Source organism: Urocampus carinirostris, chromosome 1 (genome assembly GCF_059441175.1).
Source record: "Urocampus carinirostris isolate Australia breed hairy pipefish chromosome 1, RoL_Ucar_1.0, whole genome shotgun sequence".
NCBI lineage: Eukaryota > Metazoa > Chordata > Actinopteri > Syngnathiformes > Syngnathidae > Urocampus > Urocampus carinirostris.
In genome coordinates, this window is record NC_142349.1 from 14,022,501 (window position 1) to 14,048,810 (window position 26,310).

Consider the following 26,310-nt stretch of genomic DNA (forward strand, 5'->3'; position numbering starts at 1 on the left):
CTTCCACTTTCATATAAACAGCCAATAATATAAGAGTGTACAGCCATGAGAACATCAAACCGTGTATGTTGACTGCATCCAGTATGGTTTAGTACACGAAAACCTTCTATTGCTGTTTGCGCATTCTCACAGTAGGAAGTTCAAGATGAGTATAATCTATTAAGGGAACAGAATTGATTTGATTGTAAAGTTGATCGGGATTTGATGGTTTTGGCTCGGATATTGTTTTTTATCTTCATGTATGCTATTTTTCCAAAATAAACCCAACCTTAGTGGTCTTTGTGCTACTCATGCCAAGCTAAACTAAACACTCAGTCCATAACTAAACATGCCATGCTAATTCATTGTCCACTCTTCCAACCTTTATTCTGAACCAAATGAGTCTTCAATGGGTGAACTTGGAATTGACAAATGTGTATTAATCATTTCTTCATGACATTTCAATACAAACCTAAATAGCTGATCTCAACATTCTCCTTATCTTTGTGGTAACCAGAATTCTCCTACAACCCCTAGCAAAAGGTATAAAATTGTCAGTCTTGGACAAGTACTCACTCCGACATTTTATTATGTAGAACAAACTCGGATAAAAAGCATGAAAAAATAATAACGTATTTTAAAAGTGCAACTCCTTGGCATTCAGAAACACTCAAATAAATGAATAAAAAACTTTGTGGTGGTCAGTAAATGCTACCTTTATGGACCAAGCACAGGGAAAAAGTATGGAATCACTCCATTGTGAGGAAAAAGATATGGAATCATGAAAAACAGACAAAGAAATAACAATCAAAACATATCACTAGTATTCAGTTGCACCACCTTTGGCTTTTATGGCAGCTTGCAGTATCTGAGGCATGGACTTGGTGCCGTATTCTTGATTGATCTGGTTCCAACTCTTGTTGATTGCAGTTGCCAGATAATCTTTGCTTCACGCATTTTCAATTGGGTTGAGATCTGAGGCTATTTGCAGGCCATGAGATTGACTGGATGTGTAGTTCTCCATGTATTCCTTGGCCTACTAGTACGCTTGACTTTAACAACCTCCCCATGCTGTTCATATTTGGTCCAAATATTTGATACAGTTGACTGTGAACAGCCCACATCTTTGGCAGCCTTACGAGTAGAGTTACTTTCTTCAAGAAGTTTGTAGATCTTGTCTTTGGTCTTAAGAAATATCTCGATTCTTCCCAATCTACTTAGTCAAGGAGCCCTCCTAGTTGTTATAACCTCACGAGTAGACTTGATCTAAGCAAGATGCCTAATTAAGGAAAGGAAATTGACTGTGGGTGTCCTTATTTTCTAATCAAAATGTACTGATTCCATATTTTTTCTTCAGAATGAAGCGATTTCATGTTTTTTTCCCTGAGGTTTGCCTATAAAATATTACTGACCACAACAAAGTTTTTATCCATTTCTTTTAGTGTTTCTGAATGCCAAGGAGTTGCACTTTCAAGCTGTGTTAGTATTTTTTCATGCTTTTCATCTGACTTTGTTCTACAGAATAAAATGTCGGAGTGAGTAGTTGACCAGGAGTGATACTTCCATACTTTTTGCTTGGGGTTGTACAATAATGCTAGGCCTCCATGCCAACATAACTCATTTAACCTTCTTGTTAAGATAGCACAGATAACAGAGCTAGCAAGCATGTTACTGGATTACTAAGTGCAATACAGATGTTTTAAACATTACCATAAGGTACCATATTTATCTTTGTGATTTATGTTGGTTAATCCAACTTCTTTATCTTTTGTACCACAATTGTTTCAGCAAAGATCAACACATATCCTTCACAAAAAGGCAGATCTTGTCCATTTCCCAACCAGCGAAACCCAGTTCTTTTACAGACAAGCAAATTTATATTAAATTCTTACCTTAATAATAAATCGGATACAATGTTTTTGTAAAGCACTTTTCGAGCACTAAATTATCACTCTCAAAGTACTATATATGATCAATAATAAAATCCCCTAATTTTTCCCCACCCGACAACCCAAAACACCTAATATACAGACGCACACAATGAATAAAATAGAAAAAGGCGCAGACTAACCAAGTAAGGAATCTGACTTGGAGGAGGTGAATACACTGATAGTTCTGATAGGCCTCAGCATTTTTATCCGTTGAACCACACCCAATGATTTCTTAAAGCTTGGTTAAACTCTACTTTATCAGTTAATAGACAAAGCTCCCATTTTTTAGATTTTAAAGTAAGTTAAACTTGCTTTAAATTATTTTTAGCTTATTGCATTCCCTGGCATCATTTGGATTTTGCAAATCCCTAGTTTGTGACCTTGGTGGAAAATGTGATGATGGCGCTCAAGGCTTTTATGAGTGATTTTAGAATGCTGGCTGAAGTGAAGCAGTCATGGTTAGATGTTGTGACAGCATTGATAAGAAAATATAGCATGGGGTCATAAAAGCTGCGGTTGACATTTGTTTTTTATAAGAGAAAGAACACCAGACTAGAAGCCACAATGAAGATTGTACAGTAATTACGGTGGCTTGTTGGGAGTTGAAAGGGAAGCGAGTGAACAAAAACACTTTCACCAAGAGATATTTTTTAAAACACATTTTTAAACCACGTCATGCCAAGGTAGTCCAATAATCTTATTGTGTGAAACTCAATTTCACCTGATAATGTAGCAACATTTTTTGTTTTAATTGTTGCCCTTAAGAATAAGCTCAGTTAAACCAGTTGCAACATCTTGTTTCGAGTCATTAGGTGACTGAACCCCACAATTCCAAACCCTAATGCCGAGCGCCAAGCAGGGAGGCAATGGGTACCAATGTTGTATGTCTAAGGGATGATCCGGCCGAGGCTTGAAACAGCAACCTCCCAGTTTCGGGGCGGGAACCTATCCCCCCAAGGCTTGGAAATACTAAACTTAAACTCAATTTTGAAAAAAGTAATAAAAATGGTTCCAGTCTGAACTCTTTAAAGGTGGTGTTCATTGATACTTGAGCTGCGATCATGACTTTAATCCTGGAAATGGCGACAAAGAGTAACAAATTTACAAATTACGGACAGCACCTTTAAACTAATACCACCATCTTAATCTTTGTGCCTTTGCACTAGCCTAACTACAATTGTCTTATCTGTTTCACATACCTGAATTCAACCCATTTTTATATGTGTTTAATGTTTCCGTACATTTATTATTAGATCAATACAAGTAATTATTTGTTATCAAAACTTACACACATGCTAAGGTTTGCTTAAAATTGGAATCTGTACATCCATGTGAGCATCTGAGTCCCAAAGAAGATACGTTTTAAGATATACTAAGCTCTAGTCACCTTTCACACTAACCTATCCATGCAAATCTCCATATGAATTCATGGTTTGCCAATTTAACTTTGACCGGCCATGATGCAAAATTAAAATAAGCATTTATTCAACTTCCACCGTTCTACCTTGTTTTTTCTAGAGTTAAAAGGACTTTGTGTATTGTTTGACCACTGGATGTCACTGTATTTAATTTTCGTGTGTTGTGCAAACAAAAATGAGTGCTGAAGAACACGAGCTACGATACAAACTACGGGGACTCAAAATCGCCAATAGATACTGTTTGATTCTCAATTTTTACCCCAGCCTTTTGGAGGTTTTGGGTTTTTCGCAAGGTGCCGGACAAATATGTTAGCACCCTTTTAAAAAATGTACATTTACATGTTCATATATTTTTGCCACTAAGAGGCAATGAATATTACACACTGTCCTTTTAAGTGCAGCCCTTACGGATTATGGATTATTTTATAACTGATTCATTGATTTATTTTCACATTAGTTGTTCATACATTTTTTTTAAATATACTTTTTTGTGTGATATGTTTTTAAAAATATATTTGAGAACAGTGAATGTTTTTGTTTTAATGTTTCTGTGGAAAACCCAATGTGGCCCAACCTTAGCCAGACACTAGCTCGGGGCCCCAAGTAAACTAAGTTGGAGATGCCTGCTCTATGCTAAGCTAAATTCAATAGTTCAAGGCCCGGTCACACAGCCTTTCACGGGCGTATTGAGGCTGAATCACGGCCAGAAATTCCTGCCCGTGAAGCAGACGCTGTTGGACGCTTTTGAGATCGCGATACAGACTAGATACAGCCGTGCTTTACACGCGGTAAGAAATTCACACGCGGTTGGCCGCGCGAAAAAGTTTTGCGCTGCTCAAAACTTTAGACCACGGGTAACCGCGGGCGGCACACGTGGTACACACGAGGTAAAGACGCGGTACGAACGTGCTAGGATGTGCTACGGCCGCGGCCAAGACGTGGTTAGCGGGTAATCGCGGGTGGAGCACGGTCATAGCACGTTTGTTCTGCGCCTGTATCGCGGTGTTATCACGTGCATTAGCGTGTGTACTGCGTGTAAGCACGGTCAAACGCGATGCAGCCGCGCTTACCCGCGATAAGGACATGGACCAGTCGCCGGCGTCTGTACCACGGGTAAATAGCGGGTTTAGCCAATTTTGCACCGCGTCTGCTTCACGGGCAGAAATTTCTGGCCGTGATTCAGCCTCGATACGCCCGTAAAAGGCTGTGTGACCAGGCCTTTATCCCACCATGTTTAGTATTTATGTTTTACTCAACATATTTTGCTGCGACTAGCTGGTAACAAAGAAAGCTGGGAGGGACTTCAGCACCCCCATGACCCTACTGAGGATAAGCAGTGCACGTAATAGATGAATGGATGGAAGGATCAACATATTTTGCTTCGCTTTCTGTCAGATCAGCAATACAAATAATATGTGATAATCTTGTGACCTTGCTTTTTTTCCTATTGTGAAAGTGCATTCCTGGCTGTTACCTTCCTGGCAATCCTGCAATACATTCGGCCTTCTACTTAATTCAAGAAGTGGATGTTTTTTGTTTTTGTTATTTAGAAGGCCTATGAAGACATTGAAACGAGTGTTATCCTGAGTTATAATTGCTTCCTGCTTGATGTATGATTACAAATGTCCTGTTGTTGTATTGTTTTTACTGTAGCAAATGTTCACATAATACAAATCATATGGTTTTTGACATGATATTTTGTCGTGATGCTACAACAGTCAGTCCCTCTTGACACCCTTAAAATGTATCCAGCTGTGCTAAAAAGCTGCATATGTTTATGTTCAGAAAATACAAACTCAGTCATAGGAAAATGAATCCATCTGTGACAGCCTCAAATACTGTAGGTGAACGTTGTAAAACTTTATTTACTAGCACAAGCCTTAAAAACGTGTTAACACTCTAAATGGTTGCATGAGTGTAAAGAGAAGTTGCCACTGTATAAGTACAACTACAGAAAGGCTCTTTATTTTTAAAGATTGTCTAATGACATTAATTATAGAGTCAGCCCTTTATTCTTTCGCTATTTAGAAATTACCCTCAATTATGCTGACCATTTTATCTCTCTTGCTCAACCAAACATGATCCTTTATTCTCTTTATTTAATAAGCAGCTCCTCTGTCTTACAACATTCTCTAAAATGTTCACTAAACCACTATTTATCTTAACTTTATTGGTTTAGCACAGATGAAGATTATGAGAAGTTGTTGGTGTCAATAGTGGATGTTCAGCTAGATAAAACCAAACAAAAGCTTTTTTTTCCTTGTATTTTTATTTTGTTTTCTCAACACCGATTGGCTGGTGATGAAAAGGGATGAAGTGGGCCTACTGGCTAATGGCAGAGGGATGATGTGGATTCAACCTTTCCACGAACCTGGACTGACTATTTTTCAAAGGTATTCCTGAATTCTTAAACATGCAAAATGTGAGGACAACCGGGACAAATCAACTAGCAGCTCCAGCCTCAGCGGAAAAATGTGAGGCTGGTTGACCAAAAAACACACGGTGATTAGCCAGGCTAACTGGGAACCAACAACAAAAAGCAGCAACGGCAACAGTGATAGACTCGAAGCCAGCCGGGAAGAACCCAAAGTAAAATTGATTATAACACTAAGCTAGCCGATCGAATACTTTAAGTAAGCAGCCGGCCTAGCTTTGAACCAACAACGAAAATCGGCAATGGCTACAGTACTAAAACGAGAGGCCGGGCCAGGAATAAACCGGCGCTGACTCCAGGCTAGCCGATCAAAAAACACACAGTAAGCAGCCAGGCTTACTAGGAACCAATAACGAAAAGTGTCAACGGCTACGGTGATAAACTCGAAGCCGGCTGAGAAGAGACCTAGCAAAACTGGTGCTCACACAGAGTAGCTGTTCAAAGAAACATGTGATGAGCATCAAGCATAAGTGGAAACCGACAATGAAAAGCGGCAATGGCTACGGCGTTAAATAATAATAATAATAATAATAATAATTTCCTTGTATTGTCATTCTGTGTAACAATGTACACAGAACGAAATGTCGATTGCACCTGACCCGTTGTAGCGAGCCGATGCAGCCGCAGCCAACAGATGGCGCCGCCGACCACTTTTTAAGTCTTAGGAATGACTCGGCCGGGGCGCGAACCACCGACCTCCCAGTCTCAAAGCGGGCGCCTTACCATCTAGGCTACTGAGCTGGTTAATGTGAGGTCACTGGAGAATAAATCAAGGGACACGGCAAAACTGGCGCTAGCGCCAGGCTAGCTGATCAAGAAACATGTGATGAACACCCAGAAAAACTGGGAACCATTAACAAATGCGGCAATAAACTCAAAACCAGCCAGGAATAAACCAAAGGACACGGAAAAAAACAACGCTATCACCAGGCTAGCTGTATAAAAAACACACGGTGAGCAGCCAACGAGTGCCAACCTAGAGCAGACAAAACAGGAAAGCCCTTGGTATCTCTGATGCTAACGGGGAACAACCAGAGCAACATCATATCAAGCAAAAAAAAATAGCAATAAGCAATCCCTGTTTACTAAAATTGCTGTCTGTTTTGGACTCATGTTGCGTAAATCGGATTTGCCTTTTTGAAAGAGTTGCTTTCTGTCAATGATTTCTCAGCTCTAAAGCAAACAAGCCAGATGGGTCAACTTTTAGATGAAATGTGTTGAGTCCCCTGGCACGAGAAATATTTTGCAAGACATTTGTGTAATCATTAAGGAGGAACACTGCAAATTCTGTTCCTTGTTTAAGAATATTTTTTAATACTTTTGAGAATTCATGCTAAACAATATACCGGTACAGTAGAATGATTTGACTCCTTTCATTAAAATTCAATATAATTTCTCTGCTAGTCCATATTATTTTGTTGTTAACTTGGCAATTTTTAGCCTTCACGTAAACCGTATAGTTTTTTATAAAAATAAAAAAAAAATTTTTAATTGATCATAGGATCATACTAAACGAAATTGGGATGAGAAAGCCAAAAAACAATACAATACCCCAACCCCCTCAAAAATACTTGCAAAATTCAACCTTATAGTGTTTTTATTATACTAAACTATTATACTATTTAGTTGAGCCGAATCTCAACCATGTTAACTGTCATAAAACTAACCTTTTTGACCTTCAAGCCAACGTGAATTCAACAAATGGTCCCTAACAGTAAGTCAAAACTCCTTCATGCCTGACTAAAATCTTTAAGCTTTCATGCTAAATTCAACTCATCACTTTCTTCTTTTATGACGGAAAACTCAACTATCATAATTTAGTGCTGTGCGGCAGATCCAGGAATCTTGGAAGTACAAGTAGAAGCTGGAGTAATGATCAGCATGCTCACATTCCACAGCTGGTAGACTCATATCCTCACCCAGCAGGTCTACCAATTATGAAGCCTCTATGAGCCCACATTTTTTGCCTTTTTATATATTTATTACAGATGTTGCTGAGTCACATGTAAAATTTGACTTTGTTGTGCTCTTCGCTTATTGTACCACCTTCTTGATTACATTAGGAGGAAGGCTTGAATACTTAATTAAAATTATTATGAAGGAAGAAAATAATTTGGTTAAATGAGAACCAAAAATGAAACCTGTTAAATCTAAGTTAAAAGAGTTAATTCAACATAAAAGCTAAAGACTGAAAGTTGCATTTAGTTTTTGTATGTGACATGTGTGTTGGGTTTCACTTACTTTGTCAGTATCTTGAATACATGAAACACGCGCGTCAAATATATTTGAAATCCTCCAAACAAATCCGATGACCTATTGACCGACTATTCTTTTCTTCTATGAGTTTAGCCTCAAATCGACATAGATCAGGGGTCTCCAACATTTTCAACCTGAGAGAGATTTTTTGTTACTAATTACTGCCAGGGACACCCATTGTGTTATGCATTTCTAAAACAACTCACCATGTTATTATCATGTTTTACAATGTTATTACCAGGTTAATTATTGAAAGTAGCGTTATATAGAGTCAGTTACCTATTAAAAAAAAACAGTCAGTCGTCTGTACAGCCCTATGAGACTTCTTATGATTATGGGCTATACAAATAAGCATGACTTGAATTTTAATGGAAAATCACAATGACTCAACACTGTTGGGCTATTTTCAGAACAGGTCTGCAGGCACCCCAGCTTCCCCTTGGGAGCACCATGGTACCCAGGGGCACCATGTTGCAGACCCCTGATTTAGATGAATATGAACTCAGGGTAGCGATACGTATTTATTACCATTTAGTCCTTATGACTTCCATTTACCTGGAGAAAAAGTGTAGGAAGTGCTTTGTTTTTGCATGTAAATGGTACTGGACTTAAAAGGAAGAGTGTGAAATATTTAGTGCCTCCTAGTGGTACAAAAAAACGTCATTCAGTAAAAAATATAATTAAAGGTCGAGAATTGTTCATTTCTTTTACATAACAGAATACATATTTAGTAGTTACCGCTATGTTTGTTTGCTAGTTTGCTGCTACGCTGTGCTCATTTGGCACTGGATTTCGATCGCATTAACCAAATGCAGTGCCATCTTGTGGTCAAATATTACAAAATGTACCTTTCAAGGGACAGAGTGTATTATTAACTGCATAAAATCAAAGAGAAGCACAGAACACGACACAACCCCCAGGACATAACAAAAACTCACAAAAGACAAGGCAAAAAATGAAAAAGCAAGTTGTGCTTTTGGGTCACGTTGAGCCTCCAATAGACGATTCTGCATTCTTCTTTGTGCTTTTATCTCTCGGTTGCATGACACAATACAGCAACATCTATTGGTCAAATAGTACACAATCTCCTTTTAAAGATGCACATTATACCATTCTACAAAAAATATTTTTACAATTGTTCATGTTGGGCAAGTGTCACTATCAGGTATCGGTGCAGATACCCACCTTTTTTAAGGAATAGGCACTTGTAATATTGGTATTAGCTGTATTTTAGTTGCCATTAACAGACATTTGAAAGTATAGGTTCGGTAAATTGCTGCTATAAATGTTGTTGTGATTTGCAGTAAACCCAATGGCAGGGAAGCAGGAAGGAAGGCAATGTGCTCAAATCTTATTCAATGGAAATCTTCATCAAAGTAATAAACAAATGGTTAAAAAAAACTAATGAAACTGTCTGAATGTGAAGACAAAAAACAAACCTCACAAAGCTGGATGCAATTGGAAAAGGTGATAGTCATAATGATGGTGGAAAAATGGATGATGACCTGACCACAGACTGTCCAAAATGTCCTCATGAAAGTTTGGGGTAGTTAGGGTCAGTTATGTGTTGATTAAGCACAGCTGTCCCAATTTTAAAGCCATTAGGGACCCTCTGGTGGAAGAGGCAGACCCCAACAAATGCAACAATAAGGGCATATATAACCCAGCGATTTATAGTTATCTAATCGAGATTTTTATGTAAATCCCGATTTGCGTGAGTGCGCGTGTATGTGTGTATTTACATTTTGTTAATGGGCTCCGAAACGGCTCAACTGATTTTCGTAAATATTTACACAGTAGTACTTCAGGCCTTTGGGAGTGTATTTAGCATGATGGTGTGTCATTACCCCTTAATAAATACCAACAAAATCGATAAACATTTGCTTTTGTTTACAAGGGGGCTTTGGAGTTGCATGCAGTCATACTGCTTTTTGGCACTTCCTAGTGGCTTCTTGTAGCTCTCTCAAATTCACAGACCATGGCCCCAACAACCTCGCTCAAGTAGAATGCCTGGCAATGCAAAGCCGAGCAAAGCCAAGCCCGGCACAGCCGGGGCATTTTGCTTGTCTATTGAAACTACTTTATGAATTTCGATTTATGTGTGTGTGTGTGTGTGTGTGTGTGTGTGTGTGTGTGTGTGTGTGTGTGTGTGTGTGTGTGTGTGTGTGTGTGTGTCTGTGTGTGTGTGTGTGTGTGTGTGTGTGTGTGTGTGTGTGTGTGTGTGTGTGTGTGTGTGTGTGTGTGTGTGTGTGTGTGTGTTTGTATGTGATTTATTGGCTACGCAATGGCAGAACCAATTATCATGAAAATGTTCACACTTGTACTTTAGGCCTCAGCAAGTGTCTTTAGCTAGGTTTTGTTTCAAGGTACCATCAACAAATATCAACAAAATTCATAAACATTTGCTTTCATCGGGTATGTAATGCCATCTGGCGGCCAAATTGGGCACTGCAGATCCCGACCACTGAACATTCCAAGCAGCTGAATCTAATCTTCTATTGCAACCAACACCTTGATTGATGCAATTCTTTGTTACAGTACCCACAGATTTCACCAAATTATGGCCCCAACAACTTTGCCCAAGTTGCTTGTTTATTTGAAAGAGGAAACATGTATACAAAATAGTATCCTTAATCATTCCTAGCTTTTGTAATACCTTTGAACTGTGTTCGCTCGCAGTCCTGTGGCAAATATCCTTTCAGACTAGATTTGTGTTTGAATATCCTGCCACATATCTGCAGATGTCATTTTTTTCCCTCACTGTCTCTGTCTCTCTCCTTTGGCATCGCTTCGGCCCCTGAAGGCAATCAGTGCTTTTCTGTGAAGTGTATATTTGTATAAGCGAATTTGAAATTCCATTTTCTGACCACACATGGCAGTAGCAATTTAAAATCCATCTTATTTCATGAAACTATGCAATGCAACTCCCTGCGTTGTTCTCATACAGTAGACTTCTGCAGTCTTTGCCTCTGCTAGTAAGAGACACAGTCAAACTGGGAATCTGGAGAGTGTTAGGCACACTTCCCTCAGCTAATTGTTGTCTTTGTGTGAGTATGTGTCTATGTGTGTGAGTGTTTTTCCAAATTCCATCAGTGCGTGTCGTTCCAATCCCATAGTCCTGCTTGTGTAAATGCAATTGTAAAGACAATATGAAATAAAACGAGCCAGTTGCAGGGGAGGAGAAATAACTGAATGGCGTGTCACCCCCTCCGCTTGACATATGTGGCCGCTGATTGGTGTCAGGGGGCCAAAATGATGTCATAGGAGAGAGACAGTGAATGTGAGGGGGAAGAAAAATCAATGTTTAAAAATAAAAAAGCTAAGCGGATTGATTTTCAAGTGCCTATTTTAAAATATGTCACCTTTTTTTTAGTTTTTCAAACTCAACAGGCAAGTTTTACAACATTTTTTAGATTATTTTCACAAGTATAACAAATTATTGTCCTTCCTGAGTCATAAAACAACAAAACATTCTATTTTGAAAATAAATATTTTTTTCAATGATAATTTATGAAAATAATTAAATATAAAAAGAGAAATCAATCTTTAAAGGGATTATTTTTGTTACCGCAATAGAAGAAAAGTGATGTAAAAAAACATTGAAAAAGAACAATATTGATTTGAATAATGCCAAAATACATGAAATATTATATAAATGTGCATTTTAAGTGCTCGTAGGTCAATAATTTTGTATTTATTTTACATAAAATAAGACTCACCAAGAGGGTGCTGACATAATTTTCTTTCATCTTGCTGCTATGATTACCCCAAAAGCCCAAAACATTCTGAAAAACTGAGCTAAAAAAAGGAGGAAAAAAGACTTTTTGGTCCCTTTAAGTTTCCGTAGTCTGTATTCTTCCTCCTGCTTTGGAACACAATACAGCAATTTTTTGGGGTCAAATATTACACATTTTCCTTAGAAACAAATACCCACCTCTAGGAAAACATTTGTATTCTATATACCTGTATGTACAGATATCTAGATTTTATAGCTTGAGTTATTCAGTTAATTATACATGGGCAAAATTCACCTTTATACAGCCAACACTGTATTCATTCTGTTCTTTGTCTTCAGTCATGTGATTAAACACAGGACATTAGAAAAGTAATAATCTGGCCATTTTTTCTTTTTAATACACACACTCAATGACAAGGGGACAAATCAATTACTGTTTGATGATTCATGTAAGTTACCCCAAGTCAACAGCAATCAACCAGGAGATCTTGACTCTGTCCTTGGCTGGACTGTTGTTCACGATGGCGTTTAAATCCTCAGCCTCAAAGAAATGATTATTGTATAGGTAATAATAAGTCATCATCGTGCACTGATGAGTATTTATGTCAGTGCGCTTGTATGCTACTCAACGGTATTTAAATTTAATGACAGATATGCTGTGTTATCTCAACATGCAAATTATACCTGCATGCTTAATGACCTTCTTTAAGCATTAAACCACACGGGGGCCTGACTGGAGAACCCTCTTGAACCTGCGGTTCTCTTCTTGGCTCTTGGGATCACTAGTAGACCAGCATTTTCAGAGCGAAGGCTCTGGACCAGAACATAGGGGGAAATTAAACCTGAAAGAAATGAGGGAGCAAGTCCATGCCTGATTTTGTATACTACCAACAGAACCTTAAATCATAAGCTAACAGGGAGCCAATGCTACACTCGAGGAACGTTAGAAGCCTTTGGGTGGTCCCAGTGATGATTTTCTATTCTAGAAGTGACATATTAACTCACTTAAAGCCCAATTGGAAGACAAACAGATTAATTGTGTGGATCCTAGTATTAATCTGAAGTTGGCACCACTGAACTAGTTGTGTCCACATTTCAAACTCTCAACAAATGCACGGAGATGTCAAAATATTAACCGCTACATGTAGTTGGAATTAGTAGACATAGTTTTTATAGCTTCTCAGTAAAATGGTTGGTCTTGAGTTACTCTTTACTTTAGCTGGATTATAGCTCTTTTAAATTAAACACAAAGCGAATGTTGTTTCCTCTATCATTAAATCTTGCGAATTTTCCCGTAGCGCCAACATTTTAAGGTAAACACCCGACCACACAGATTAGCTGAGAACTGAAGATGTGCACTGGATATCAAAAAGTTCATGTGAACTAACAACAGCAAAGACTGGACTAACAAATAAGCATCAAGCTGCTGGAATTGTTTTTGCATCTTAGTTCAGACTGCATCGTTCATACCAACGCTAACTATGTTTGTATGCAGGGAATAGTCCGAATGGATCGGAAATCGGATTTTTGGAGCTATGTTAATGAATTGTTGACATGCCAAAAGATGAACGAATAACCCCGTATTCCGTTTGCAAGTATTCCGATTAAAAAGGCGAAGCGAGAGCGACGTCATGACGAAAATAGACGATTCTGCATTTAACTTTTGACATCAAATGATGATTTCACTCACGTGTCCCACCAAATTCAATGAAGTACTGTGCTTATTTCTTTTGTGCTCCAAATTAACTCCAAGTAAACTCCGTTGCTGCGTCCCGTGTGCTTACAAATTGTGCTCGTACGTGGCTTGCCAAAAGCAAAGATTTACACTGTATGTAGATGGATACAACTGTGGCGTCCACTATAGATAGATTGCAGCATTTTCACCCACCGAGCAGAACATAAACTGTGAATGTCCTGGACAAATCCATCAATATATAAGAGGGTTTTTAGCAAAAAAACTGGAGTTTGCATGTATCTTTTGTCCCTGTACTACAAGCCCCACCATGTTTTGAGGGATTAAAATATCCCGGATGAGGTCAACTGCTTGTGCGCACAAGGAATCCATTACTTGAATGTTTATGTGTAGACTCTGTAACATCCCATTTTTTAGCTTGCATCCCAACTACCGAAATTAATGTGGTATTTGTGGTTAACAATAATTACCCTCGACACTTAAGAAAGAAAAAGCTCACCTGTATATTTCCCTAAATGCATACTGAAATTTTTTTATGCTAACTGGCTAGGAAATGTCTCCACAAGCTTTATAATGAGGCAGGGGTCGGGAACCTATGGCTCGCGAGCCATATATGGCTCTTTCTATGAGTATCTGTGGCTCAGAGACAAATTTGATTGCATGCAAAATTTCTCCATCTTGTTTAAAACTTGAGTTGCCTATCCTATTCTGATACAAACAAAGCCAAACCAAAGCTAAACAACATGACATTACTTTGCAGTATATATAGGGCACGTTTTTCACTACAATTTACAGTCAAGGTGTCACACAAAAAAAAGGGGGGGGAACTCGTTTTGGCTGTACAACGCTAAAGAATCCTTTATATAAAAGTTCACTATATAATCTGTGTTCAGTGTTCAGATACCTTATGATGAATCCACAGAACTGTAAATACGCCAAAACACCGGAAGAGAACTTAGTCATTTGATTGGGTGAGTGGGAGGGATGGGTGGAGCTATGCAAAAAGTCCAAGCACTCCCTCCCATCTCTCGCCCTACGCTGTCTGCGCCAAAAGTGAGCTCATCAGGCTCCCTATTTGCAGAATGTTGTGACGTTTTTACACAATAACTGCTTGCATCTGGTTTTGAAACCAATATATATGAAAAAAAGGGTCAAAAGGATCTTGAGTAATTGCAAGAAAGAGACAAGTTTAAAGTGGTATGTTTGTTGATTTTGGGACAGGGGCTCTGGCATTATTCTCTTTTCATAATTTTTATCAAATCATCAAAAATAAATGTGCTGAAGACTAAGCTTTTGTCTGGGGTGCGGGTTTAGCAATTTTGTAAATTTGTCTCATAATATATGGCGTGGCTCTTTCCCAAAATAAAATTAATATTTTTTGCTTTTATGGCTCTTTGAGTCAAAAAGGTTCCCGACCCCTGTAATAAGGCATTCGGCCCATGTTTATGCAACCCACCATGGTTCCTGCTCTGTCAAAATATTACAAAAACATTGTCAAAAATGAACTGTAAAATACGATTTAAGGTAAATATTTTCGAACAAATTATATTTGTTGATTGGCAGTAAGTAGTCACATTCTTCAACTTGCCTTAGAGTGAAGAGTGTTGGCTGACGGCAGGGTTAGCGGTGCAGATGTAATTTCCTTTTCCAAAAGCTCATGAAAACCAGACGTCCTACGACAACTACAGACCTTGGTTATTTATCTGCTGTGCAGGGGGATTGGCAGCCTCTTTCGCCGCAGATACTATATAGGTTGCAGATTTGCCTCAAACCTTGATTAATAACCTTTTGTATCAGAAGGGTTATGGTCTATTCTTTTCCGTCACATCTGTGAGATTTTACTGTCTCCTTTAATGATGGCTGTGTTGTGTTCAATAAAAAGAAGTCTAAAAATATTTAAACTAATATTTTTTTTTTCTTTGCCATGGTCCAGGGTGACATCCAGCAGCTTCTGATTGTGGCAGACCCTAGAGCCGCCTATGACTACTGTGAACACTACAGCCCCGACTGTGAAACCCCCAACCATCAGGACACCCCCCAGGCACAAGAACCTGAGGAAGAGGTCAGTAGAAAAAAAGGCTAAAGGAATTGCATCAAAACTTATTAGCTTATCTATCCATTGCAGCATTTTCTGTCTGTCTGTCTGTCTGTCTGTCTGTCTGTCTGTCTGTCTGTCTGTCTGTCTGTCTGTCTGTCTATCTGTCTGTCTGTCTGTCTGTCTGTCTGTCTGTCTGTCTGTCTGTCTGTCTGTCTGTCAGTCTGTCTGTCTGTCTGTCTGTCTGTCTGTCTGTCTGTCTGTCTATCTGTCTGTCTGTCTGTCTGTCTGTGGGTCGGTCGGTCGGTCGGTCTCTCTATTTCTCTATCCCTATCTCCGTCCGTCTGTCTGTCGGTCGGTCTCTCTATTTCTCTATCTCTAGCTCTTTATCTATCACTATCACTCTCTCTCTATCTATCACTATCTCTCTCTCTCTCTCTCTCCTCTTTCTCTCTATCTGTATAGCTACTGTATCATTATTTCTCTCTATAACTCTTTCTAATAATATATCTCTATATCTCTATTTCTCAATCTCTTTATCAATCAAAATCTCTCTCTCTCCACCCTCCTCTCTCTCTATCTTTCTATCTCTATTTCTTTCTATTGCTATCTATATCCATCTATCTCTCTATACAGTTTCCTTTGTTAAATTACAAGTAATATTTTGATGTATTTTCCTTCCTTTGTTTATGTCATCACTAATAGCTACTACAGTATCAACTACTTTTAATGATTGCCCTAGGAGGTTCAACAGCCATTTTGGCCCAACTGTAAGTTATCCAACACTATATTGTCCCTTACCCTTCATATTTTACGATATATTTTTAGGTTACAATATAGACATAAACTCATTTGTTTCTTTATAGATTTTTAATATTACAATTGACATTTTTTCTTTGGAGAGTCGCAATATGTCTACTGTCTTTCAATAAAGCAGGGAGCATCCGAAGGGACTAAATAGGCTCCATAGGACTTCAAAGGCTTTTAGTAAATGTTTGTGGGAACCGCTTCTCTCAGCTGACATTTTTCCGTCAAGTGTTTGACCAAATAACTGATGAGCTAACGGTGGAAAATTCTTTTTTTTTTAACCCGCCGCCAAGCCCGACTCCATCCCCGTGATTGATATCTCTAACGATTTCAGCAGGCCGCACGAGTCCAAATCCAACTTTTCCATTCCCCCTATGCAGCAATTCTCCCGAAAACCTGGAAACTTTCTCTCTCTCTCTCTCTCTCTCTCTCTCTCTCTCTCTCTCTCTCTCTCTCTCTCTCTCTCTCTCTCTCTCTCTCTCTCTCTCTCTCTCTCTCAATGCCGCTAGGGTTGGAGTGTGGAAGAAGTGGCTGGAAAATGTTGCTTCATCATCATCAAGTTGACTCTGGTGGAGGCAAGAAAGAGTCAGCTTGGTGTAGTTTATTCACTGTCAATGTTATAGCTGGAATGTTCCACTCAGTTCTCTCATTATAGCGGATTTATTGATTGCAGACCTTTAGGCAGCCATGTCAAACACACAACCCACGGGCCGGATCTGGCCCATTGTATGATTTTATCTGGCCCGCCATACATTTTTTAATATGTCAAAAAATGATTTAGGTCATTTATATCAAAAGTTATGTTTGTTTTCTAAATGAATGCAAACTCTATGCTCTCTTCGGTCGCCAAATGGCGGTGTTGAGTGTGTATAGCGTAAGGAGTTGGTTCAGGTGTAAAACTGTATTCACGCACGACTCTTTTACTATATCTCTGGCTCTCTCTTTCTCAATTCAGCTTCCTTTTTTCTTCCCCTTTTCACTTTTCTTTCTCTCCCTGCCTCTTCGTCTCTCTGTATCTCTTTCATTATCTCAGCGGCAGTGGTCCTTCTTTCTCTCAATGTCTCATTTTCTCTCTGTGTATTTCTATCGCTTCTTTACTCTTTTTCTCTCTCCCTCTCTAGTTAGTTTGCTAGCATCTCTTGTGTTCTCTATCAACTCTCACTCTTGTTATTTCCATTTCTCATGGTCTGTTTCTTTTGTCTTTCTTTACTTCTTTTGCTCTCTCTCTCATTTTCTCAGTTTCTCTTTCCCTCTCTATCTTTGTCTCTCTTTTTCTCTCTTATTTTCGCTCCTTCACTATCTCTCACTTGTCTTTCTTTCTTTTTGTTTGTTTTTCACTTTATCTACAAAAAAATGTCTCGTACCGTCTCCCTTTTTTCTTTTTTCTATGTACCACTGTCTCTCTTTCTCTCTATGTCTCTTTTACTTTCTGTCTATTTCTCTCTCTTCGTCACTCACTTTTTCTCTCCCTCTCTCACTCTTTTTATCTTGTTCTCTTTCACTCTCTCTGACTCTTTCATTTTCTTGTTGTCTGTCTTTTTTTTTTTGCTTTCTGTCTGGCTTTAGTTCTTTTCTCTCTCGTATTCTCTTGCTGTCTCGCATTCTCTTGTCTTGACTTTCACTCCCTCTTTCTGTCTTTTTCCCTCGATCTCTTTTCTTGCTCGCACTCTCATAGTCTCCCTGTCTCACTTTCTCTTTAATCTACTAGTCAAGTTTTTTTCTACCACGTGGCCCTCGAGCTCAAATGAGTTTGACACCCCTGATTTAGGACAAGCTTTGTTTTTCTGTCAGTAATTAGTTATCCACGTCAACGTCATCGTAAAAGATTTTAGGCTTGAGCCGGTAAGGACGCGTGCAGAGACCCCCGTCAGGGAGCAACTGCCTTGACCCGGCCGTCACCGGCAGTTGTCAGCCGCATCGTGCAACCCGGGATAAAATGGAAGAGGAAGCGGCAATGATTCAGGAGTGCGTGTCCATATGCGTGCACGGGTGCGCCTCCAATTCCTATTTCATCCGATCTTCTCGGCCGAAATCCCAGTCGTAAATCCACGCCCCCGCAATCCCCCAAACCCCCCGCCTTTTGTCAGACTGTCTCGCCTGCATGACGGAGTCTCGGCTTCAAGCGTGACCTCCGGACGGATGTTCAGCCAACACTCTGATTTTTAGCGCTTTTACACAATGTCAACAGCTGTTCGAGGGACAAATATGAATGTTTATCAGGAATTGGGGCTTAACCGACTTTCGCAGTATTGTTAAACTGTCTATAAATGTGAGTCAGGAAGAAAAGGTTCAATTCAAACTGAGTGAGATTATCGTATTTTTCCGCACTACTAGGGGCACCCTTAAATCATATGTTTATCTTACATAAGGCACACCAAACTATAGGGTGCATGGGATTAAGACTACAGTAAGAGCTCTTGGTGCATGACTGAACTGTTTTCAACATAAATCGAACCCCGATCACAGCGATGAGGGCTCTTCGTGATTTAGGGCTATACAAATAAAAATGACTTGACTTGACTTGACTTGACACCATTAGACTACCTGTGGTACAAATTACATGTGAAAAGGCATCAGATCTTATATCATGATGACACTATTTTGACTCTAAGTGCCAGAAACACTTATTTGCATAGTGCATTCTGATAGATTAAACGGTCTTTCCACTTCTTTCTCTGTGTTTAATATGTACACTAACAGAACTTGTATAGTTTTTTTGTTGAACGACTTTCTGTTTTCCGTTTCCTTCTTTTGCAACGTAAATGATGCACATCTGAAAGAAGTAGATAGACTTTTTACACAACCACTGGGCAATTTATTGTAATGATGAGAACAGCTCTAATGCCCTTTCATAAGTCATTTGAACTACTGGTTGTCTAACAGGATAGTATTGCCGCCCTCACAGGCACTACTTGGGATGAATCATCTCGTATACAATGTGTAGCAATTTAGCCCAGCTAGGATTAGTGCTTTATCAATCATGGCTCTATTACGAAAATATACCGTAAAATCCTGTGAAATTCCCAATTGTATCCATCGAATTCCGCAGTGTATATAAGGCACACCGGGTTATTAAGAGCACTTTCAAATTTCTGGCCCATTTGGGGTAATCAGGTGCACCTTATAATCAGGCAAACACGGTAATGCGCCTATAAATAGCTAAATATCTAACCTCTAGATGTTGTAGATGTGTTATACATGAAGTTATATAGTACATAAACTAAAGTTTGGTTTACTATTGACCTATACGACGCCTCAAAAAAGGTATACAAATCTTGCTTCAAAATGTCATTGAGAGACTATTGCTAAGATGGTCCGATCGAAGACTCGTATTGCGGTGGTCTCCAAAATAGATTCTGATTATAGCAACTTCTCAGGAAGCGGCCTCTTAATTTATCAACATTCTCCTAACCCAAATTTCAATGAAGAATCCATCTTCTTATCCATACACATATAACATACAAAGATATTCATTTTTACCTTCTTTTTAGTAAAGTGTAACAGAATTATAAGGGTAACCTTTTTGCTACTATGGCAGATGCATAATTTCTGTATTTTTTTATAAAAACACTGTCACTTGTTTTTCTTTTCCAGAAAGCACAGTATAATTAGTATGTCTCTGTTTTGAGTACATCAATAAATTAAAATTAGCTTTTCACCTTTTCACCACACTTGCAAAACGTAATTAAACAGACAACTGTACAAAAAGGGACTTTGTTTAAAAATTGTGTGTGCAGCCATGTAGACACGTGCTGCTCAGTCAAAATGACATAACAGTTGCTCATAGTTAGAATAACAACTAATCACTATCACAATGATGCTGAGAAGTGATCAATTGCTATTGCTTCAGTCCCTGAACACTGAAGCTGTCGTGTCATTCGGTAGCACGAGCTAATAAAATGCTTCCACCTATGAGGGGGATTTTTACCCCAAAAAATGTTATAACAGTGATGATTTCAGAACCTGCTTTTTGTAGCAGAACCATGATTGGTTATTACCCAAAGTCTCAGGAACTATGATGCCATATTTATTGGACAAGGACAACAGTGTCTACATTGTTTTAACTCATATGTATTATATAAGTTAAAAAGCAATTTAGAAGCCCAACTTAAAAAGGACAGCGCCTCCTAGTGGTATAGGAAAATATTAATTCCTTTATACAACACGAGCTCCCCTTGAGGTAGGTCAAGTCAAGTCAAGTCACATTTATTTTTATAGCCCTAATCACAAAAATGTCTCAAAGGACTGCACAGGATTATATTGACACAATTACCTGATCTTAAGCCAACATGCGGGCAAGGAACAACTCAAAACCTCAGCGTGAGGAAAAAAGAAACCTTGAGAAGGGACCTCACAAGTGGTATCCCCCTTTCAGGATGACCAGGGTGAATTACATTTAGCATTACAGTACACAAACATCGTAAACACTAGGTAACATGTTGAAAATTTGTCCGGAAAGTGCATGACACCAACGCCGCCCCCAGCCTGTAAACTAGTCCAGAAAGTCTATGACGGCCACGACGTATTTAATAATAATTGTCTGTCGTCTTGCTTCTATGGTTACTGAAAAAACAAAAGGCTGGGCAAAAGAATCGAAGAAAATGCTTCGCTTTGGTCACCAAGTCATGCTTATCTGTAAAGCCGTTAATTAGATGACAGATAACTATTATTACACCATCGCCTGATCTATAACCTACATGAGGGCAGGGAAAAACTAAAAATCCTCATCATGAACAAAATGAAGAAAACTTGAGAAGGGACCACGAGGTAACCCCCCCTTCTAGGAGGACCCGGCTGCAAAGGATCTTGCAATAACAAATAACACATAGATATTGTCAACATGAAATCTAGGTCATTCATAAGTTATAGAACAGAAGTGTGTTTTAAGCCGAGATTTAAACAGTTCTATGGAAGTTGCAGGTTGAATCTCAGGGGGAAGAGCATTGAACAACATCAGAGCCCAAATGGAGAACGTTTTCGGGGAAATTATGAGGAAGCAAATCCATGCCAACAGAACCTTAAAATCACATCTTAAGCTAACAGGGAGCCAATGCAAGTTAGCTTAAATCGGGGTAATGTGATCAAACTTTCTTGTCTTAGTTAAACGCCCCGCTGCAGCATTTTGTACCGGCTGCAGGCTCTTGATTTTGGACTTTGGGAGACCGTAGAATACATTACAGTATTTGAGACGGGAGGTAACAAGCGCATGAATTATAATCTCCGCATCCGACTGAGATAGCATAGGACGAATTTTAGCAATGTTGCGAGGATGGAAAAAAACTGTTCTCGTAATATTCTGAACATGTGTTTAAAAGGACGGATTGGGGTCAAGTATGACACCAATTTTTTTGACTGAGTCACTCTGAATATTACATTTGTCAAAGTTCAGAGCAATTTTTGAGAACAAGTCACAGCATTTAATTGGATCAATAACTCACTTTTCAGGATTGATACATGCTGTATTCTCGGACAATTAACGGTGCAACCTACATATTTTTACCTGGGAATTCTCTGATTTGGCTTTCGCTTGAACCAGACTCTCCATAGTTTAAGAACATACAACACATCAAAGGAAAAACAATGGGGTGACTTTCGAACGTTTTGTTATAAAAGCATTGAAGGTAATTCCTCCACCCAAAAAGAAATAATATCTGACTCCATCATACCTGTCAATTTATGTTTTCTCCATGTTTTATACGCTTTTTGATCATTTCAAATTATGTATACCTGATAACAAGTTTTGCACGGGGAAAAAAAATTCTGGCTTTAACCCAGATCGTTTCGGTCACTGGTAGCAGATGACAACATGTGTTTTAATCTGGCCGGCGAGACAACGCTGAGAGAAGCACAAGAGGAAGAAAGAGCCAAACAACGGCATGCAGTTTTAAATATGTCCACTTGATGTCTTGAAAGCCAGGCGCCATCCCACTCTCTCAATCTATCTCTCTCTTTCTCAATCTCTTTCTTTCGCTCTCTCGCTTACTCTTTTGCTCGCTCGCTCTCTTTCTTTTCCTCACTTTCTTATGATTTCTTTCTTTCATTCTTTCTTTGTTTTTACTTTTTCTTTTTTACTGTTTCTTCTTCTCATTTTCTATTACTTTTTCTTTTTCTCTTTCTTTCTCAAACTCTTTCTTTTTCTCTTTCTTTCATTATCTCTTTCGCTCGCTTTTCCTTTCACTCACACTTTCTTTCTCTTGCTCTTTCTCTCGTTCTGTCTTTCTTTTACTCTCTCTCCTTTTCACCATGCCTTTTTTCTCTCTTTTTCTTCTTTTTTCTCACTCTTTCTTTTTTGTCTTGCACCTCCTTTTTGTTTTTCTTTCTTTCGCTCTTTCACTCTTCCTCTTGCTCTTTTATTATCTTGCTTTTTTCCCTCTCACTTTCTTTCTTTCTCTTGCGCCTTCTTTCTTTTATTCTTTTCTTTCTCTCACTCTTTCTTTTCTTTCTGCCTCGCTCTTTCCCGCTCTTAAGTCACTCTTTCGCTCTGTGTCTCTTTCTCACTCTTTTTCCTTATTTACTTCCCTTTCTCCCTTTTTTCCCTCTCTTTCTTACCCTCTCATTCTTTTTCTCCCTCACTCTTTCTCTTTATCTCTCTTGTTCTTTTTCTCTATTTTACTCATATTGCTCATATTCCGCCATTATATGCTAATCAGTCAAATAAACAGCAACACTATATCCCCGAATCTGATTATTTTGCTCCGTGAGCTATTTTAGAGCTCATTTGTTTCACACTATTAGTCATTGAGTGGCTGCTATTTGCTCCTGTAATTTTGTTCTTTCCCACCATGAGTCAGCACTGCCCACTCATTTCAACGGTGCCCCAATAATGAATGCCTTTAGTTGTTAATGACTTTCATCTAACCACAAATAGCTTGTTTGGAAGCAAACAAGATTTATTGTTACTTTTATCCATAAATCAAATGTTTTTGGTTACTTTTATATGGATGCGATTTATTTATTTGAACATGTTATTTCTAAAATAACATGTCAAGTATAAGTGAGGCTTGCTTTCACTTGCCATGTAAATACTGTACAATATGACATTGTGCTTTTGTGTATTTACATGAGGGCATCGAAGGATTGACCGCACTCTTTTGCGTCTATTTCTTCTTCCCCTTTCACAGTACACTAACTACGATTATGGTGAGTTGTATGACTACAGCGAAGGAACGCTGGCCACTGAAACTGTCCCGACAGAAGCAGCCAAGACCGAGGTACTCTCGCTACTAATACGTATTCTGAGCAGTCGATGCCGTTTATAACAAGCATGTTTCTCTTGGGCATCTTTGGTCTTCTTCTTCTCTTTGTTAATTCTTATTTGGTTATGCATTAACAAGAAATCGAGGCTAAGATTATTACAATTGGTTCTTTAAAATGATTTGTGTTGCCAGTCCAACAGAAGGAATGTTCAAGATGAAGAGTTTGTACGTTTAGGAGACAAAACAATGCAGATAATTGTTTGAGACTGTTTCTGATGAGTTTGACGACTGTATTAGTTAAAGCAGGGGGTTAGGGTTATCTCTTTGGCGCTCCTTAGTGGCTTCTCTGTGTTTTTTCATAAATGTTTGTCAATGGAAAATGACATGGTTTCTGTGGGAGTGCAAACATGACACAATCATTTTTAATGTTTTCCATTGAATATAAATATATACAGTTCATATATACAGCATTTGAGGGTTTCCTTATAATATATATATATATATATATATATATATATATATATATATATATATATATATATATATATATATATATATATATATATATATATATATATATATATATATATAGATGGATAGATAGATAGATAGATAGATAGATAGATAGATAGATAGATAGATAGATAGATAGATAGATAGATAGATAGATAGATAGATAGATAGATAGATAGATGGATGGATGGATGGATGGATGGATGGATGGATGGATGGATGGATGGATGGATGGATGGATGGATGGATGGATGGATGGATGGATGGATGGATGGATGGATGGATAGATGGATAGATGGATAGATAGATAGATAGATAGATAGATAGATAGATAGATAGATAGATAGATAGATAGATAGATAGATAGATAGATAGATAGATAGATAGATAGATAGATAGATAGATAGATAGATAGATAGATAGATAGATAGATAGATAGATAGATAGATAGATAGCTGGGATGGGCTCCAGCACCCTTGCGACCCAACTGAGGATTAACGCTGCAGATAATGGATGAATGGATTTATACCTCCATTTCTGCCTCTCTATTCTGCACCACTTTTTTACACTAGGATAGTGGGGGTGCTTGAGACCATTCCTGCTATATTCTATCAGTGGGCAGGGTATACTCAGAAGCAGTCATAGGGCACATATACAACCATTCACACACTCACTCATACCCAGAGACAATGAAAGTGTGCCAATCAACCTACTATGCATGTTTTTGGAATGTTGGAGGAAATCACAGTGCCCGAATGAAACCCACGGGGCTCACATGCTTCCCACTTAGCCGCCGTGCTGCTATACAAATATAAACACGCAATCTCTAAATCAAAACATTCCTCGATGCAGACAACTTCATACATTTGTTTTATTATAATCTGACAATGGTTCAGATTGGTCACCAATGATTATAAAGGATCAATCCGCATGTAAATTGAAAGTTTGTGCTTCTCATTTTAGACCTTTGTAGACGGCGACTACTTCACAGATTACGACTACACCATTGTAGATGGAACTCAGCCTGAAACTCCTACGGCGGGCAAGGTATAGATATTTTAATACAGTGTTTCTCTACCTTTTTTGATCCATGGCACGCTTTTTTTTTTCATTTTTTGGGGCACAATTCCCGTTTTATCAAACTTAAATTATGTGGCCTTAACTGCGAGTATTGTGTTATTCTTGTCATTTATGGTCACTATGGCTCAATGCATTTTCTTCATTTTGTTTAATGATTTTACTGTAATTTTGTATTTTATTGTATTTTGGCCTTGTTTTTTTAACTATTACTATATTTTGAAATAAGAAAAAATATATATGCTATAGAACAAACATGTTTTACTAAGTTTTAATTTCTTTTTTTTAATGTTTTTTTTTCATAAAATAAGTAAACAAAAATCACCCAAATTATATGTAATTATTATTTTATTGTATTTATTGTATTATTTTTTGCAATAAAATCTCAAACAGCATCATCAAACAAAAAACATATATAATGTTTCCCTGTGGTACATCATGAGCAGATAATTGGTATTTAAAAAGAACAGTAGTCTGCTGCCACCTACTGCTATAGATGAAAGTAACGGTTACTCAGTTGATCAAAAATAAGATACCAAACAATGGAATCTTTTTTTTTTTTGCAAACATATATCATATTTAAAATCACTGTTTTAATATATATTACTGTTAATCCTTCTATATGATAAATAACTTTGATATTTTAAATCAGGATTATCACTAAAATGGGCGAGTCCCCAAAAAATCGTGTGCTCTTAGTCCAGCGTTCTTAGATTATGGACTTCATTGAAAACTCATAAACACACACCGCATTAATCGACTTTTTTAAAAGTAGCATCCAATTTTTGAAATATTTTAGATGTTGGTGGTCAATACCCTTGTCTGGGCAATACTATTAAGCGGCATATGCTGCCGCTTAAGAAACTACGTCACAAAAACCGCCACAGCAGGAAACAGTTGTGATTCATCGAAGCATACCCAATGGAAAACTGCTTGGAAGAGAGACAAAGCTTCCCTTGCTTTTCCATGCTTCTGACAATTCATAATTTGGCAGCACTGAATGTGTGCTTAAACGTAACAAACAAACAGCAATCTAATGAAGAACATTCGGGGGTTAAATGGAACAATATGGCCATTTGTTTTTCGTAAGCCATTTGTCTGCTGGACACAAATCGGTAAAGTGATAAAAGTTGGTATTACGTGTTGTACAGATCGCAAAAAAAAGTATTTGACCAATGACAGTTCGGAGATAATAAGGTTTGGGCCGTGGAACAACCAATTCTATCTATTTCATT

The 26,310-nt window shown here is 38.3% G+C and overlaps 1 protein-coding gene across 1 annotated transcript in view; it reads left to right on the forward strand.

Moving 5' to 3' along the window:
• Positions 1-26,310, forward strand: part of LOC148373628 (collagen alpha-1(XI) chain-like) — a 94,654-nt gene that overhangs the window by 20,145 nt on the left and 48,199 nt on the right. Inside the window, exons 5-7 of the mRNA XM_088327490.1 lie at positions 15,381-15,509; positions 23,411-23,500; positions 24,962-25,045. Of these exons, the coding sequence (XP_088183616.1) occupies positions 15,381-15,509; positions 23,411-23,500; positions 24,962-25,045 (303 nt within the window). The remainder of the gene's footprint in view (positions 1-15,380; positions 15,510-23,410; positions 23,501-24,961; positions 25,046-26,310) is intronic.